General features: G+C 37.3%; 1 protein-coding gene across 2 annotated transcripts in view; it reads right to left on the reverse strand.

Moving 5' to 3' along the window:
* Window positions 1–13,106, reverse strand: part of CXXC4 (CXXC finger protein 4) — a 61,922-nt gene that overhangs the window by 15,867 nt on the left and 32,949 nt on the right. Inside the window, exon 2 of one of the 2 annotated variants that reach the window (XM_081332266.1) lies at window positions 2,515–2,565. The exons of the other annotated variant lie outside the window; for it this stretch is intronic. Within the exon in view, the coding sequence (XP_081188392.1) occupies window positions 2,515–2,565 (51 nt within the window). The remainder of the gene's footprint in view (window positions 1–2,514; window positions 2,566–13,106) is intronic. 2 annotated transcript variants of the gene reach the window in all.

Below are 13,106 nucleotides of genomic sequence, written 5' to 3' on the forward strand. Positions count from 1 at the left end.
ACTACTGAGGAAAACTCTTAGGAGGGTTAGGCTGACGATAGGGAGAGCCGGTAAGGAAAGCTGTTACAGGCACGCTTGAAAGGCAGCAGAGGATTTCCAGAGAAAACCTCCCCATGTGGCTTCCAAAATGGTGCCCGCAACGAGCATGCCACGATAAGGGATGGAGGTCTGGGGCTTCCTGGAGACTGCAGAGTAAGAAGGGCACCTCTACCCAGTATGGCACTGCGCTGATCCCAGCGCAGCTAGAGAGATGAAGAAGGAATGTAGGCCGAGGCCTGTGAAGAGGGCCTTCTGCAGTGGCTGGGAAGCCAAATGCTTCCTGGAGTTTGAAGCTCCAAAGGGAGAGGAAAATCCGCCGAGCGGTTAAGAGCTGCACTGATCCCAGCGCAGCTAGAGAGATGAAGAAGGAATGTAGGCTGAGGCCTGTGAAGAAGGCCTTCTGCAGTGGCTGGGAAGTGCAGAGAGGGAAATGGAGAATTCACGAACGGAAAGTAAAGAACCATACAACCTGCTCAATGAATTCAGTGTGCAAACTGGGAGCCAAAATTTTCACGTCTATTCTGGGCACAGACTAAGTCATGACTGGGAGGTATCCTGGCCCAGGAGAGGCGTGGCAAATTTGACAGACTTAGTCTAATTGGGCAGGAAGACAGAGTTAACCCATTCGTGGATTCTCCATCTATCATCCTGGAGAACAAAGGAAAAACACAGTACAAAATACTTGTAGATACATAAAGATATTCTAAAGACATGAGAAATAGAAAACAAAAACTTTTTTTAGGAGAAGAAAATTAGGGGAACATTGGTAAATAGGAATGAGTATAATAACAGCCATGGTAAATATAATAACAATATAACATTTGTTATTGTGCAATAATGCCATATAACTCATTTTTTTTCAAGAACTATTGGAATTACATTTGATGTCAACATTTTCAAGTCCTAAACTTCTTGATAAAATAAATTCATTGTCAATTATTAGTTTTTTATATGTATTTTTTTTGTTTTTAAAATGACAGTCTCAAAGGAAGATAGCAACTTGATGTGCCCAGAAATCTTTTTAGATTATACTTTATTTTTTGTGGGATAATGAGGCCCCGCATATACCAAATATATTGTATTATTAAAGGAAGGGGGAGGCTATTTTGAATGAAATATGCACATTCTATCATATCTTTAAAGGCTGTATTAGAAATAATTCCTGTAACTTACAATGAAAGATAATAGCAATAGGAATAGCATTTAGACTTATATCATTTCACAGTGCTTCCTAGCCCTCTCTAAACAGTTTACAGAGTCAGCATATTGCCCCCAACAATCTGGGTCCTCATTTTACCAACCTCAGAAGGATGGAAGGCTGAGTCAACCTTGAGCCAGTCAGACTCGAACTGCCGAACTACGGCAGCCGGCAGTCAGCAGAAGTAGCTGCAGTACTGCATTCTAACCGCTGCACCACTTCCCAACATCATAAGAAAACTGTAAGCAGATCATTGCACAATATTTTTAATATGCTGTTCAGATAGATAGCAGCCAACCTGTTGCCCTTCAAATGTGCTAGGTCCACAAGTGCCAGAATTCCCAGCTAGCAATTGACTATGGTAGACTTTTTTAAGTTATTATCCCCATTATATTTGTATAACAGTAAAGACTTAGGGAAGTAATTTCTGTATTGACCCAGAACAAATCATAGCATGCCAACTCAGACATGGAACTCTATTATCAAATTACTGTAATTCCTTCTATTTATTCTCTTTAATAATGCCTAATAGCTGAAGTTATTCTGCAATTTACACACTCACACCAACACAAACAATTTAATGAATTGCTATTTTATAACATTTTTTATAACAATAAAAACAATTTCTATATAGCTTTTACTAAAATAGCATGGTTATTTTGCAAAAGCATAAAGAATTTTTAAAGCGCTCAATTAATATTGCCAAGAAACACAGGGAACTGGGCTGCCTATGAATTGTATAATTTTTATAAATAAACAAATAACACCCAGAAAAAGAACTGTGTGTTTCAGATATGCACTGATAATAATGATATGTGAAAACTGCATACTCAGAAATAAGTGGGGAGAACACACGTTCTGTTTTCCCATAAATTTATTTCAATAACATGCATTAAAGACATTAAAAATCCCTATATAATATCATACTTCTTGTTTTAAACTGAATTTCTTGTATATCATTTTTTTCATATATCTTGTTAAATGTGATTTTCCCTCACTTAAACGAAAAGGATAGAAAAGTATGTAAGGTACCATATATATAATAATTATAGGTACACACACCTGTTTATTTGAATTGAAGGCAAAATTTAGAAATAGTTTCAAAGTTCTTTTTTTCTAATGGAACAATAAAATATACAGAAATTCTGATACATTTAAAACAGTTAAAATCTAATAAGCCTGCATTTGAAAACTGCGCACCCTGAAAAAATAGATATCAGTAAACTAGCACCACAACAGAAAAATATCATCAGCATTTTAAAAATCAATTTGCTCACCTGACAGGGAAAAAAGTGGGTTTTGACTTCTCCCTCACAGAAATGTAATTTCTAAAGAGAGAGAAAAACAGTGTGGGATAGGAAAACCCAATACTCACTTGCAGCTGAAAAATACTTTCTGGAATTGGTACACAGATAACAACACGGTATTAAATAAATGTTAGTAGAATAAATCTTAGCAAATGTATTTTGATGAGCCTGACTACACAGCCCTGATGGGACAACACATCTGGAACCTAGTGCTCTTTACACTGGGAGACTTTCACAGCTTATTGTCAGCCACACCACAACATGATTCAAAGAAATTGCCTTGGGCAACACATTGCAGAGGGGTGTGATTTTTCAGTATTCAACCTTATGTCTTTATAAATATGAACAAAATGAGACTGTCAAGAGAACCTCAAAGGGAATAGTGGAGGCTAAAGACTTCGCAATACTGTGTGAAAAAGACATTCTATACAGCAGATTTCAGCTGCAAGGCCATCCCCATTACTAAGTTGCTATGATTACAGTGTGGCATCTTATGAGGCCGAACTCCTTTACTTTTAACACAAGAGAGAGAGAGAAAATGGCACTTTGCATCTCTCCCCATTTGGATTAAATAATGCCTTTTCACAGGATAGGTTCTGTTCACATGACTTTCATAAGTAGGTCAAAGGAGACGCTATGTATCATGCAAACATGAAACCCCAGCTGCAAAGGCAAAAAAAGGTCAGTTTTACTCCAAAACAGTCACAGGCTTATTTTGGATAAAATCACTCTCTCCTAGTTAGCCAGATACAGAGATAGAAACCCGACAGCAGCCTTGCAAAAATGGAGCATCTTAAGTACTCTTTTTGTTGCTTTTAACATCATTTTCAATGCACAAAATTATACTCCACCATGTAAAACAAGGAGAAAGCTGGGCAAATAAATCATCTTACACCCATTGTAGGGGATCTCAACGCTGATTATTGACACTGATGATCAACATGATCATTTTTGGAAACAGAGATAGGGGTTAAAGGAAATTGCTTTATGTTTTGCTGCTGATCATCTACCACTATTCTGCTTGGGAATAGTGAAAAATTGAGAAGTGGTGTGAACTGGATCCAGCCACAAGGTTGGAAAAGGTTAGCTAGACACTATATCTAATCCTCTTTCAATGCAGACCTCCAAAATGAAACACCCATGATAACATGGTTATCCACATTCTAAACATATTTACTGAAGGAAAGTTCACCAATATGTTTACTTTTGTTAATGAGACCATTAGTAACATTAGCTTGACAGGCTAAATCACATCTAATAGGTAAACCACAATGATATACTAAAAGATTAATACATTTAATCTTTCTAACATGCTTCATTCCATGCATTAAAACATGCAATGATGTTAGAAAATAACCAATAACCTTCTATATAGAAAATATGTTGCTAACACGATTTCAACGACACAAAAGATGGCCCTGCACCTGGATGTTTCCAAATGGACAACATCATAATCAAACAGATTATATTTTATATAGACAGATGGAAACATTACATGCTGAATTTGCAAAATATCGTCAGGTGCTGATTGTGGATCAGACCACTGGCTACTAATAACTGAAATAGTGAAATAGACTGAAGAATTAGAAAATATCCAATCCTAATGAGTTATAAGGGACGCGGTGGCTCAGTTAGGAAGCTGAGCTTGTCGATCAGATGGTCGGCAGTTTGGCGGGTCGAATCCTGAGTGCCATGTAACAGAGTGAGCACCTGTTACTCGTCCCAGCTTCTGCCAACCTAGCAGTTTGAAAGCACGTAAAAATGCAAGTAGAAAAATAGGGACCACTACGGTGGGAAGGTAACAGTGTTCTGTGCACCTTTGGCGTCTAGTCATGCCGGCCACATGACCACGGAGACGTCCTCAGACAAGCGCTGGCTCTTCGGCTTTGAAACAGAGATGAGCACCGGCCCCTAGAGTTGGAAACGACTAGCACGCATGTGCGGGGGAACCTTTTTACCTTTTAATGAGTTATAATCTAGAACTCATTCCAGAATATGATCGATTCCAGGTTGCAAATAGATACAAAGACCTGGATCCAACAGGATGAGAGCCTAAGAAAGTGTTGGAAAAAATGATTATAAAAGAAGAAACCATATAAAAAAGAGCCAGAACAGTAGTTATCAAGGCCACAGAAATAATTATGGAAAAAGACCAGTAAAGACCAGGTGAAAACTTCTGCTTAGAAAAGTAAAGACGTACTGTATATCATCAGACTGTAGACAAATAACAGAAAATAATGAGAATGGGTAGAACAAGGAATCTATTTAAGAAAACAACAAAATCATGGAAACAATCAAACCTCATGTCAATGTCATAAGAAATAAGCATGGAAATGGATGTATACGATATGGAAGGAATATATAGAGAACCTGTGCAAGTCCAACTTAGATGGCATGATATTCAAGAGAGAGTATGATGCAGAACCAAAGGTGCTTGAGGAAGAAGCCTGATTGGCTATAAAACAAGTGGCAAATAGGAAAGCTCCAGGGATATATGAAATCCTCTTGGGGCTCTTAAAGGAGGCTGGCATGAAAACAATAAAGATCACAAGACCCCCATGAAAACAAATACGGAACATACAGATCAAAGACCTGAAAAAGTCTACGTATGTCTCAAGCCTAAACAATTTAGATTGGAAAAAAAATTAATTTAAAAGAATGTTCTAATTGCACGTCACTTACCCTAATATTGCCAGCAAGATCCTGATGAGATTAGAGAAGTAGCTGAACAAGCACTTTTCAAAAACAACAGGGGACATGAGATCATAGAGATAATATTAGCAGCACGGTGGAAACAGCAAGAGAATATCAAAAAGAGCTCTACTTCTGTTTTACCTACTACTCCAACACTTTTCAAAGTGTTAATCCTTCAAGACCCTGGAAGTCTTTCAAAGCAACAGGGATTTATATTTATTTAAAACATTTATGTAGCTGCCCATCTTATAGCAAATGCTGGGTAGCTCCCAATCAAACATTAAAACGTAAGAACCATGTTAAAACTATAGAAAGCAACCATATTATAAACAAAAAACTGGTTCCAAGTCAGGCTAGGAGGATAAAGGCCTGCTGAACTCCAGGGGGAAGAATGTTCCATAGGGCAAGGACTGCTACAGAAAAGGCATGCTACCTAGCTCCCATAAGATGGCAATATTTAAGGGAAGGCACTAGGAGTGAGCCCACCATATTTGATATATCTGGTAGAACAGGTAGTTGTCCTTAGGAAAAGGCGGTCTGGTCTGCAGATAACTTGGCCCTTTGCCACCCTTCCCCATTTCACGTTGGAGGGATAGTTTAAGGTGCCTCCAGGTTGAAAGAAATAACTGGTGATATCACTGTTGCCCGGGGGACATCCGGGGTGGTGGTGTCCTTCCATGTCCCTTTCAAGGAGTTGGAGCGAATGACGGGAGCTCACCCTGCCACACAGTAGCACTTGGGTCTTGAATGTGGGCTTGCTAATCTCCAACCCAGCATCCTAACCATCACACTCCTATGTCCTGTGCCATATAGGCCTTTAAAGGTGATGATCAGCACCTTGAACTGAACTCAGAAAGAAACCAAAGCCAGAGCAGCTTGTGCAATAGAGGTGGATATATCCTAGCTACTGATCTCTTTTTGCAATAATCAGTAATACACAGTGAGAGTAAGATTCATCCTTATACTGATAGTCCTCGACTTACAATCATTTTAGGTCAAGTTACAACAGCACTGAAAAAAATGACATGACTTTTTCACACTTATGACTGCTGCAGCATCCTCGTGGCCATGTGATCAAAATTAAGACAAATATCAATATGCATGTATTTATGATGGTTGCAGTGTCCCAGGGTTATGTGATCACCTCTTGCGACCTTTTCACAAACGAAATCAACAAGGAAGCCAAATTCAGTTAACAGCCACGTTACTAACTTCACAACTATAGAGATTCATTTAACAGCTGGGGCAAGAAAGGTCGTAAAATGGGGCAAAACTCACTTAACAAGTCTTGCTTAGCAATGGAAATTTTCAGCTTGCTTGCCATTGTAAGTCAAGGACTATCTGCAGTTTTAATTCATTGTTTCTATCTTGCCCTCAGGGTTAATACAGAACATATTCACTCCCTCTTCTATTAAAAATCCTTCAGATATTTGAAGACTATTATCTGACTTTCCCTCAGTAATTTGTTCTATGGCTAAGCTTATTGCATTCCTCAAAGAGTTTATTTCCAGATTCCCCACTGTAACGGTAGCCCTTCTCTGAAGTTGTTCTATTTTGCTATTGTGCCTTCTGAACTAGGGTGCCTAGAAATGGAGATAACATTCCAAGTGGAATCTGGCCAAGTAAGAATCTGGGCTCCGGTGGAAACACCTCAAGATAATCCTGTTTTAGCAGCTGCATCATAATATTGACTCTTGTTTAACTTGTGGTCTACAAGAACACCCAGATCCTTTTTTACATGCACTAATGCCAATGATAGGTTTCCACCATGCTATTTTTGCGCCTCTTGTTTTTCCTCCCTGATATAGAACTTTACATTCATTAAATTCCATCCTATTTATTTCTCCCACTACTCAGTCATGTTCTGAACCTTCTCTTTCTCCTCTGAAATATTAGCTATCCCTCTCAGCTTTTAAAAAAGAAAGAAGCAAGGCTTCTTTCCTGAAATGTTTGCAATTACCAAAACAAGATTCTGTCTGAAAAATATTAAACGAAGTGAACTTTTCAACAGCACTTTGCCCTACAAAATATACAGAACACTGTATAGGACTGGGAAATGCGTAGAAACTAATTTTGATGTGCATATTTCTGTTCTTATGTAAATTGTAACAGTTTAATATAAAATCTGAATTATTTGCCATAAAAATAACAGAAAACACAGAGCATTCCTCATAAATGCTTTCATGAGGGTTATTTGCTGTTAATTTTCTAATAGGATTTCCTTAATTGTTCCATAATATCCTGTGGGCTTATATTGCTCTACTCTTCGGAGCCATAATCATCAGTGCATATTAGCATTATTAAGATCATTTTTCTGTTTGGTGAAATATTGGCACAAAGCATCATATGATAAGAATGTGGATTACTTGCAGATCTGCATGAAATTAAGATGTCTGGAAAAAACAATGAACCACTTCTAAGGAATACCTAGCTTCCAGTCTTCATTTACTTTGCCATTTTTTTATTTTTAAGACTTTCAGGAATTTTGGAGTTCCAATCTGAATGCAGAACTTTAATTGCTAAATAACACTGACACTGCGATGATGATGATGATGATAAAGAAGAGGAGGAAGAGGAGGATTTTTAATATCAGAAACTTGGGATTCCAAACCAAACAACAGTATTATTAATTTATTCAGCTAAGATAATGGATATCAATGTGAAGAATAACAAAATGTGTGACATGTCATTGTGCAAACACTGCAAGTTACATGTTTCTATTAGACATTGGGTAAAGTCATAGAAAGATGCTACCGTACATAATCTCATTTTGTGATCACAGCCATTTCCGATGGAAGCTGCTGTTAAAATACATAGAACCTTCTTTCTCCTTTCATAAAAGAAATATTGTAGAGATTCATATGATATTAATGATGTAAAATGGATATGATCAACTTCATTTTTCAAGTCAGTTCTAATAGTGCTGAAAAATAAACACCCTGATCAAGTTATTCTACACTAGCTCTCCTCCAACCAGCTGCTCTCAAAATGTGAACAACTACAACTTCCAAAAGCCATGTTGGATATGAATTCTGGAAGGCTTCACACTGAGGAAAGCCGTGTGCTGTATCTGACAGAAGGAGGATACATTTAAGGCTATCATACAACCCATGAGACTGTTTAAATTGGCTGTCGTATCCTGGGTAGCTTTCTGGGGACCAGGCAATGCAGCAGCTCTGGGTTTAATTGCAAAATGGTTTTCTTAGTCAAGAACCTGAGAATTGTATATCCTTGGATAGCGCATGAAGTTTTCATACATGTATGCTAGGTCATTGCAACAGACATTGCCAATTTTTGGCAACTATACTTCCAAAATTCCTAAAAGATTTTAACCATTAGATTTTAATTGTTGCTTTTTCACTTATTTATGTTTTAAGGTATATGGATAGATATATTTTTATGATTCTAAGCTGCCCAGAGTTACCTTGTGGTAAGATGGGCGGCCAATAAATTTTATGAATGAATGAATGAATGAATGAATGATATGGTAGAAAGAGACATCAAAAGTTGAAACAATAAACTGGGAATCACACATTGCTTTAATTTCCCATACTGTCCAGGGTTGTTCTCAGAGAACAAAAAAGAAGTATCATTTAGAAATGGAAGAAAGGAGACACATAAAAGCCTGGATCAATAGCCTGGATCACACACTGTATTAAGACAGAAATCCTTCAACCATGGTTTACTGAGAAAAAAACCTAATTGGTGGTTTATACAACTTAATAAGTCAACACCAAACAAGCAATGTTATGACTTAGCATGATGCATGAAATCTACCACAAAGTATCTCTCTTAGTTAAAAAAATAATTTAGTATGATTTGGTATTAAGAGAGCCTTGGTGGAGCAGTGGGCTAATGCCTCCTTAAGTAACACCAGCTGCCTGCAATTAGTGCAGGTTCGCATCCCACCAGGCTCAAGGTTGACTCAGCCTTCCATCCTTCCGAGGTAGGTAAAATAAGGACCCAGACTGTTGGGGGCAATAAGCTGACTTTGTAATAATGCCGCTTGGGGGGGGGGAAAGCCCTAATAAGCAGGCATATACATAGAATGAAGGCTATTGCTAAGCACATTGGTTTGTGCTTAAATTGTAAGCCGCCCTGAGTCTTCGGAGAAGGGCGGGATATAAATGGGATTAAAATAAATAATAAAAATATTAGAAACAAGATCTTATTGGAATACTTTGTTCTCACTAAAACTAAATCAGAATTGGGCTGCCATACCTGAAACTATAAAAAAGCAGAATATAGCAGATCACTGAAGTGAGTTGAGAGTTTTCTGCATTTTATTTATTTATAGGTACCCATCTTATATGAAACTCTGGGCGGTTCACAACCAAAAGATAAAAGAGCTATACAAAAATACAAAAATATTATTAAAAAAAAACCTTTGGCACCATAATTAGCTTTCACATGCAGCCCACAGGTTCATGTGATCAAGCTCACCCTATCTTCTTCAGTTCACTTTAGCAATCCATCTTAACACTGCATGGTAAAACCACCTGAAACTCCATTTGCACCTTTACTATAGACAAGAATACTGAACATAGCAAAAGATATCACAAACAATACACATCCATTGTAGGGCAGAAAACAATTTGCCTGTTATCACAGCAACATTTTTTAAAAAATGACTTGCAAAACTGCAAGTACAGTTGTACATAATTCCCAGTGGAGCTGTGATATTTCAAAACACAGTATATTTTGTGAAATCAGTTGATTTCTGCAGGTAGTTCTCCACTTACAACCACAATGGAGCCCAAATTTTCTGTTGCTAAGCAAAACAATTGTGAAGTGAGTTTTGCCCCATTTCACAGCCTTTCTTGTCACAGTTGTTAAGTGAATCACTGTAATTGTTATGTTAGTAACACAGTTGTTAAGTAAATCTGGTTTTCTCCATTGACTTTGCTTGTCAGAAGGTCGCAAAAGGTGGAACACATGAATCTGGGATGCTGCAACCGTCATAAATATGAACCAGTTGCCAAGTGGCCAAAGTTTTGATGATGTGACCATGAGGATTCTGCAACAGTCATTAAAGGTGAAAAATCGTCATTAGTCACTTTTTCCAAAACCGCTGAAACTTCAAATGGTCACTAAATAAATGGTTGTACGTCAAGGACTACTTTTAGTTTCTATTCAAGAAAACAATAGAATTCCACTTGTTTTATAAATAAGCCAATGTCTATCAATGCAGAAATGAGACACTTGTTTTCTTGATTTCTACAAGTATACAGAAACTGTAAAAGAAAAACAAAAGCTCTTCACAGTTGCCTATTTTATTTGGAAATCAGTATGAGGTATACATACATTGCCATTGCAGAGAAGTAATTTGATCTGTCTTGCTTTTCTCCCTTTATATAGCAGCTATTGTGTGCATGCGTCAGAGGTGCATCCGTATATGTGTGATTAAACTGGGAACCCCCACAATGTAGAACAATCTCTGACTTTTCCCCTTACAATAAATCTCTTCAAGTTGCTGTTTACCATGCAGGGGAAAGCTTATATCCCTAGAAAGTTTCAGGATAAATAGCAGCTTTGAGAGGAAATACTCTAATTACATAAATAGCATGTGAGAATCAATATTTTTTCCCTGTGCCACGATCCCAAACTTGGCCTTATTTTCTTTAGAGAATTATCTAATCTGTCCCCAAGAAAGTTAGATCACAGCAACTTTCTCTCTGTCCTTTCCTTTCTGCTTCGCTCACCTTTTCCCCCAGACAAATCCAAATAACTCTAAAAACAATTCACCTTGTAGAGGAAAATACAGCTTTCCCAAACAAATTCTCCAAATGCGTTCAGATTGCAATTCCCAGACTTCCTGGATGGATGGCTGAAATGCTGGCTGAGAACTTGGGGAGATATATTTTTATTGCATGGGACTAAATGTGGCATTGTAACGTTTATAAAGCAAACTCTCCCATTAGACACTTGCATGTCCCAGCAGGGTGAAATTTGCATTGTGACATACATTTTTTTTAATAGGATGGATGTGAAGCTGGAAAAAACTAGACTGACCTACATTTGTTACCAATATAAATAGCCTTCCATCTTAAGAAGTTCAAATTCAAGGAGAGATGGAGAAAGTCAGGTGACTTTTTTTTCTTTAGCACTTATTAATAATAATACAGTGCTAACTGAAATGAAAAACTATTAGCATCTAACTTTTCTAAAGTTATCAGATTTGGGGGTCAGGGTTAGCTCCGCTCCCCAAACATATTATATTTATTATGAATGTGTGCCATGTAGAGTTATTAAATATTCTATTCAATACAAAGGTACTCATACTCAAAATGAATAGTTCTGTAACTAGCACAAGCCTCATTCACTTGACTTTTTTTTTCTCATAGTCTAAAGTCTAGTTGCTTCTGTTAACAAAGTCCTAGGGCAGGTTGGTTCTATAGTACTGTTTTATTACACAAAGTATAAACTCTTCCCTGTGTCATTAATTCTTTTTATTATTTTACAGATTTTAATGTTCAAAGTTTTAAATAGTGTTGTCATCTTTGCAGAAATCTGTGATATTGGGTGGATTAGAAATATTCCTACTACATACTATAAATAACTACACTGTCAGAGAACGTGCTATGGAAACAAACTTTATGGAAATAAACTTTATGTTGTTTGACATATACACAGTCTTCTTGCACCAATTCCGTACTCTGGACGTGCCTGTTCTTGGCTTTCTGTCACAAACTGGATCTGTATAGCCCTTACTGATCTAACACATTAATCAGGCACAAAGCCAACTTCCCGGAACAGTTTTCAGCATATACAGAAACAATGTGGATAGTATTTGCAAATGAAAAAAATGATCTGGTATGAATGACAGACAAAATGTAAAGGGGATGAAAGAGTAGACAGGAAAAATTCTATAGATAAAGAGACTGATCTGTAAGCATCTCACCCTTTTTTATTACAGCAAAACAGTGATTACTAGAAATTACTAGAAACAAACTTTATGGAAATAAACTTTATGTTGTTTGACATATACACAGTCTTCTTGCACCAATTCCGTACTCTGGACGTGCCTGTTCTTGGCTTTCTGTCACAAACTGGATCTGTATAGCCCTTACTGATCTAACACATTAATCAGGCACAAAGCCAACTTCCCGGAACAGTTTTCAGCATATACAGAAACAATGTGGATAGTATTTGCAAATGAAAAAAATGATCTGGTATGAATGACAGACAAAATGTAAAGGGGATGAAAGAGTAGACAGGAAAAATTCTATAGATAAAGAGACTGATCTGTAAGCATCTCACCCTTTTTTATTACAGCAAAACAGTGATTACTAGAAATTACTAGAAATCAGCATACATCTGTCTGAACAAATCTTGTTTTTTGAACAAATAAATTTTTAGTAGATAAGTTACTATACTCTCAAAAAATACAGTGGTACTTCAGAACGTATTATTACCGTAATTGGTTCTGGGAGGCGTGATGAATACTAAAAATGAGTGACAATCAAACCACATGACTTACCACATGACCCTTTGTTTCGGCTAGGAAAGTCACTTTCCAGCATGGCCAACTTCCTGTCTGCTCTCTGTGGCTATCCTCCTCTTACTTTTGCAGCGACCTTCTCAGTATGGCCAACTTCCTGTCCATTCTCCACAACCGTCCCCCTTTTCCTATTGCAGTGCATCGAGTACCATGGAAACAACAAATACCAGAACAACATTTTCGCGTCAAAATGTGCCAAGTACCAATCTGACGAATTTTGAAGCAGTTGAGTACCAAGGTACCAATGGATTTGATATTTAAGCTAATCAATTGTTGGCAGAAGGTGTGACAATAATTTATAGCATGCATTCCAAAGCAAATTGTGTAAGTTGGTGTATGTGTATATATTTATATCCATCTATATAAA

This window comes from Vipera berus (genome assembly GCF_964194415.1).
Source record: "Vipera berus genome assembly, chromosome: 7".
In the NCBI taxonomy this organism is placed as follows: domain Eukaryota; kingdom Metazoa; phylum Chordata; class Lepidosauria; order Squamata; family Viperidae; genus Vipera; species Vipera berus.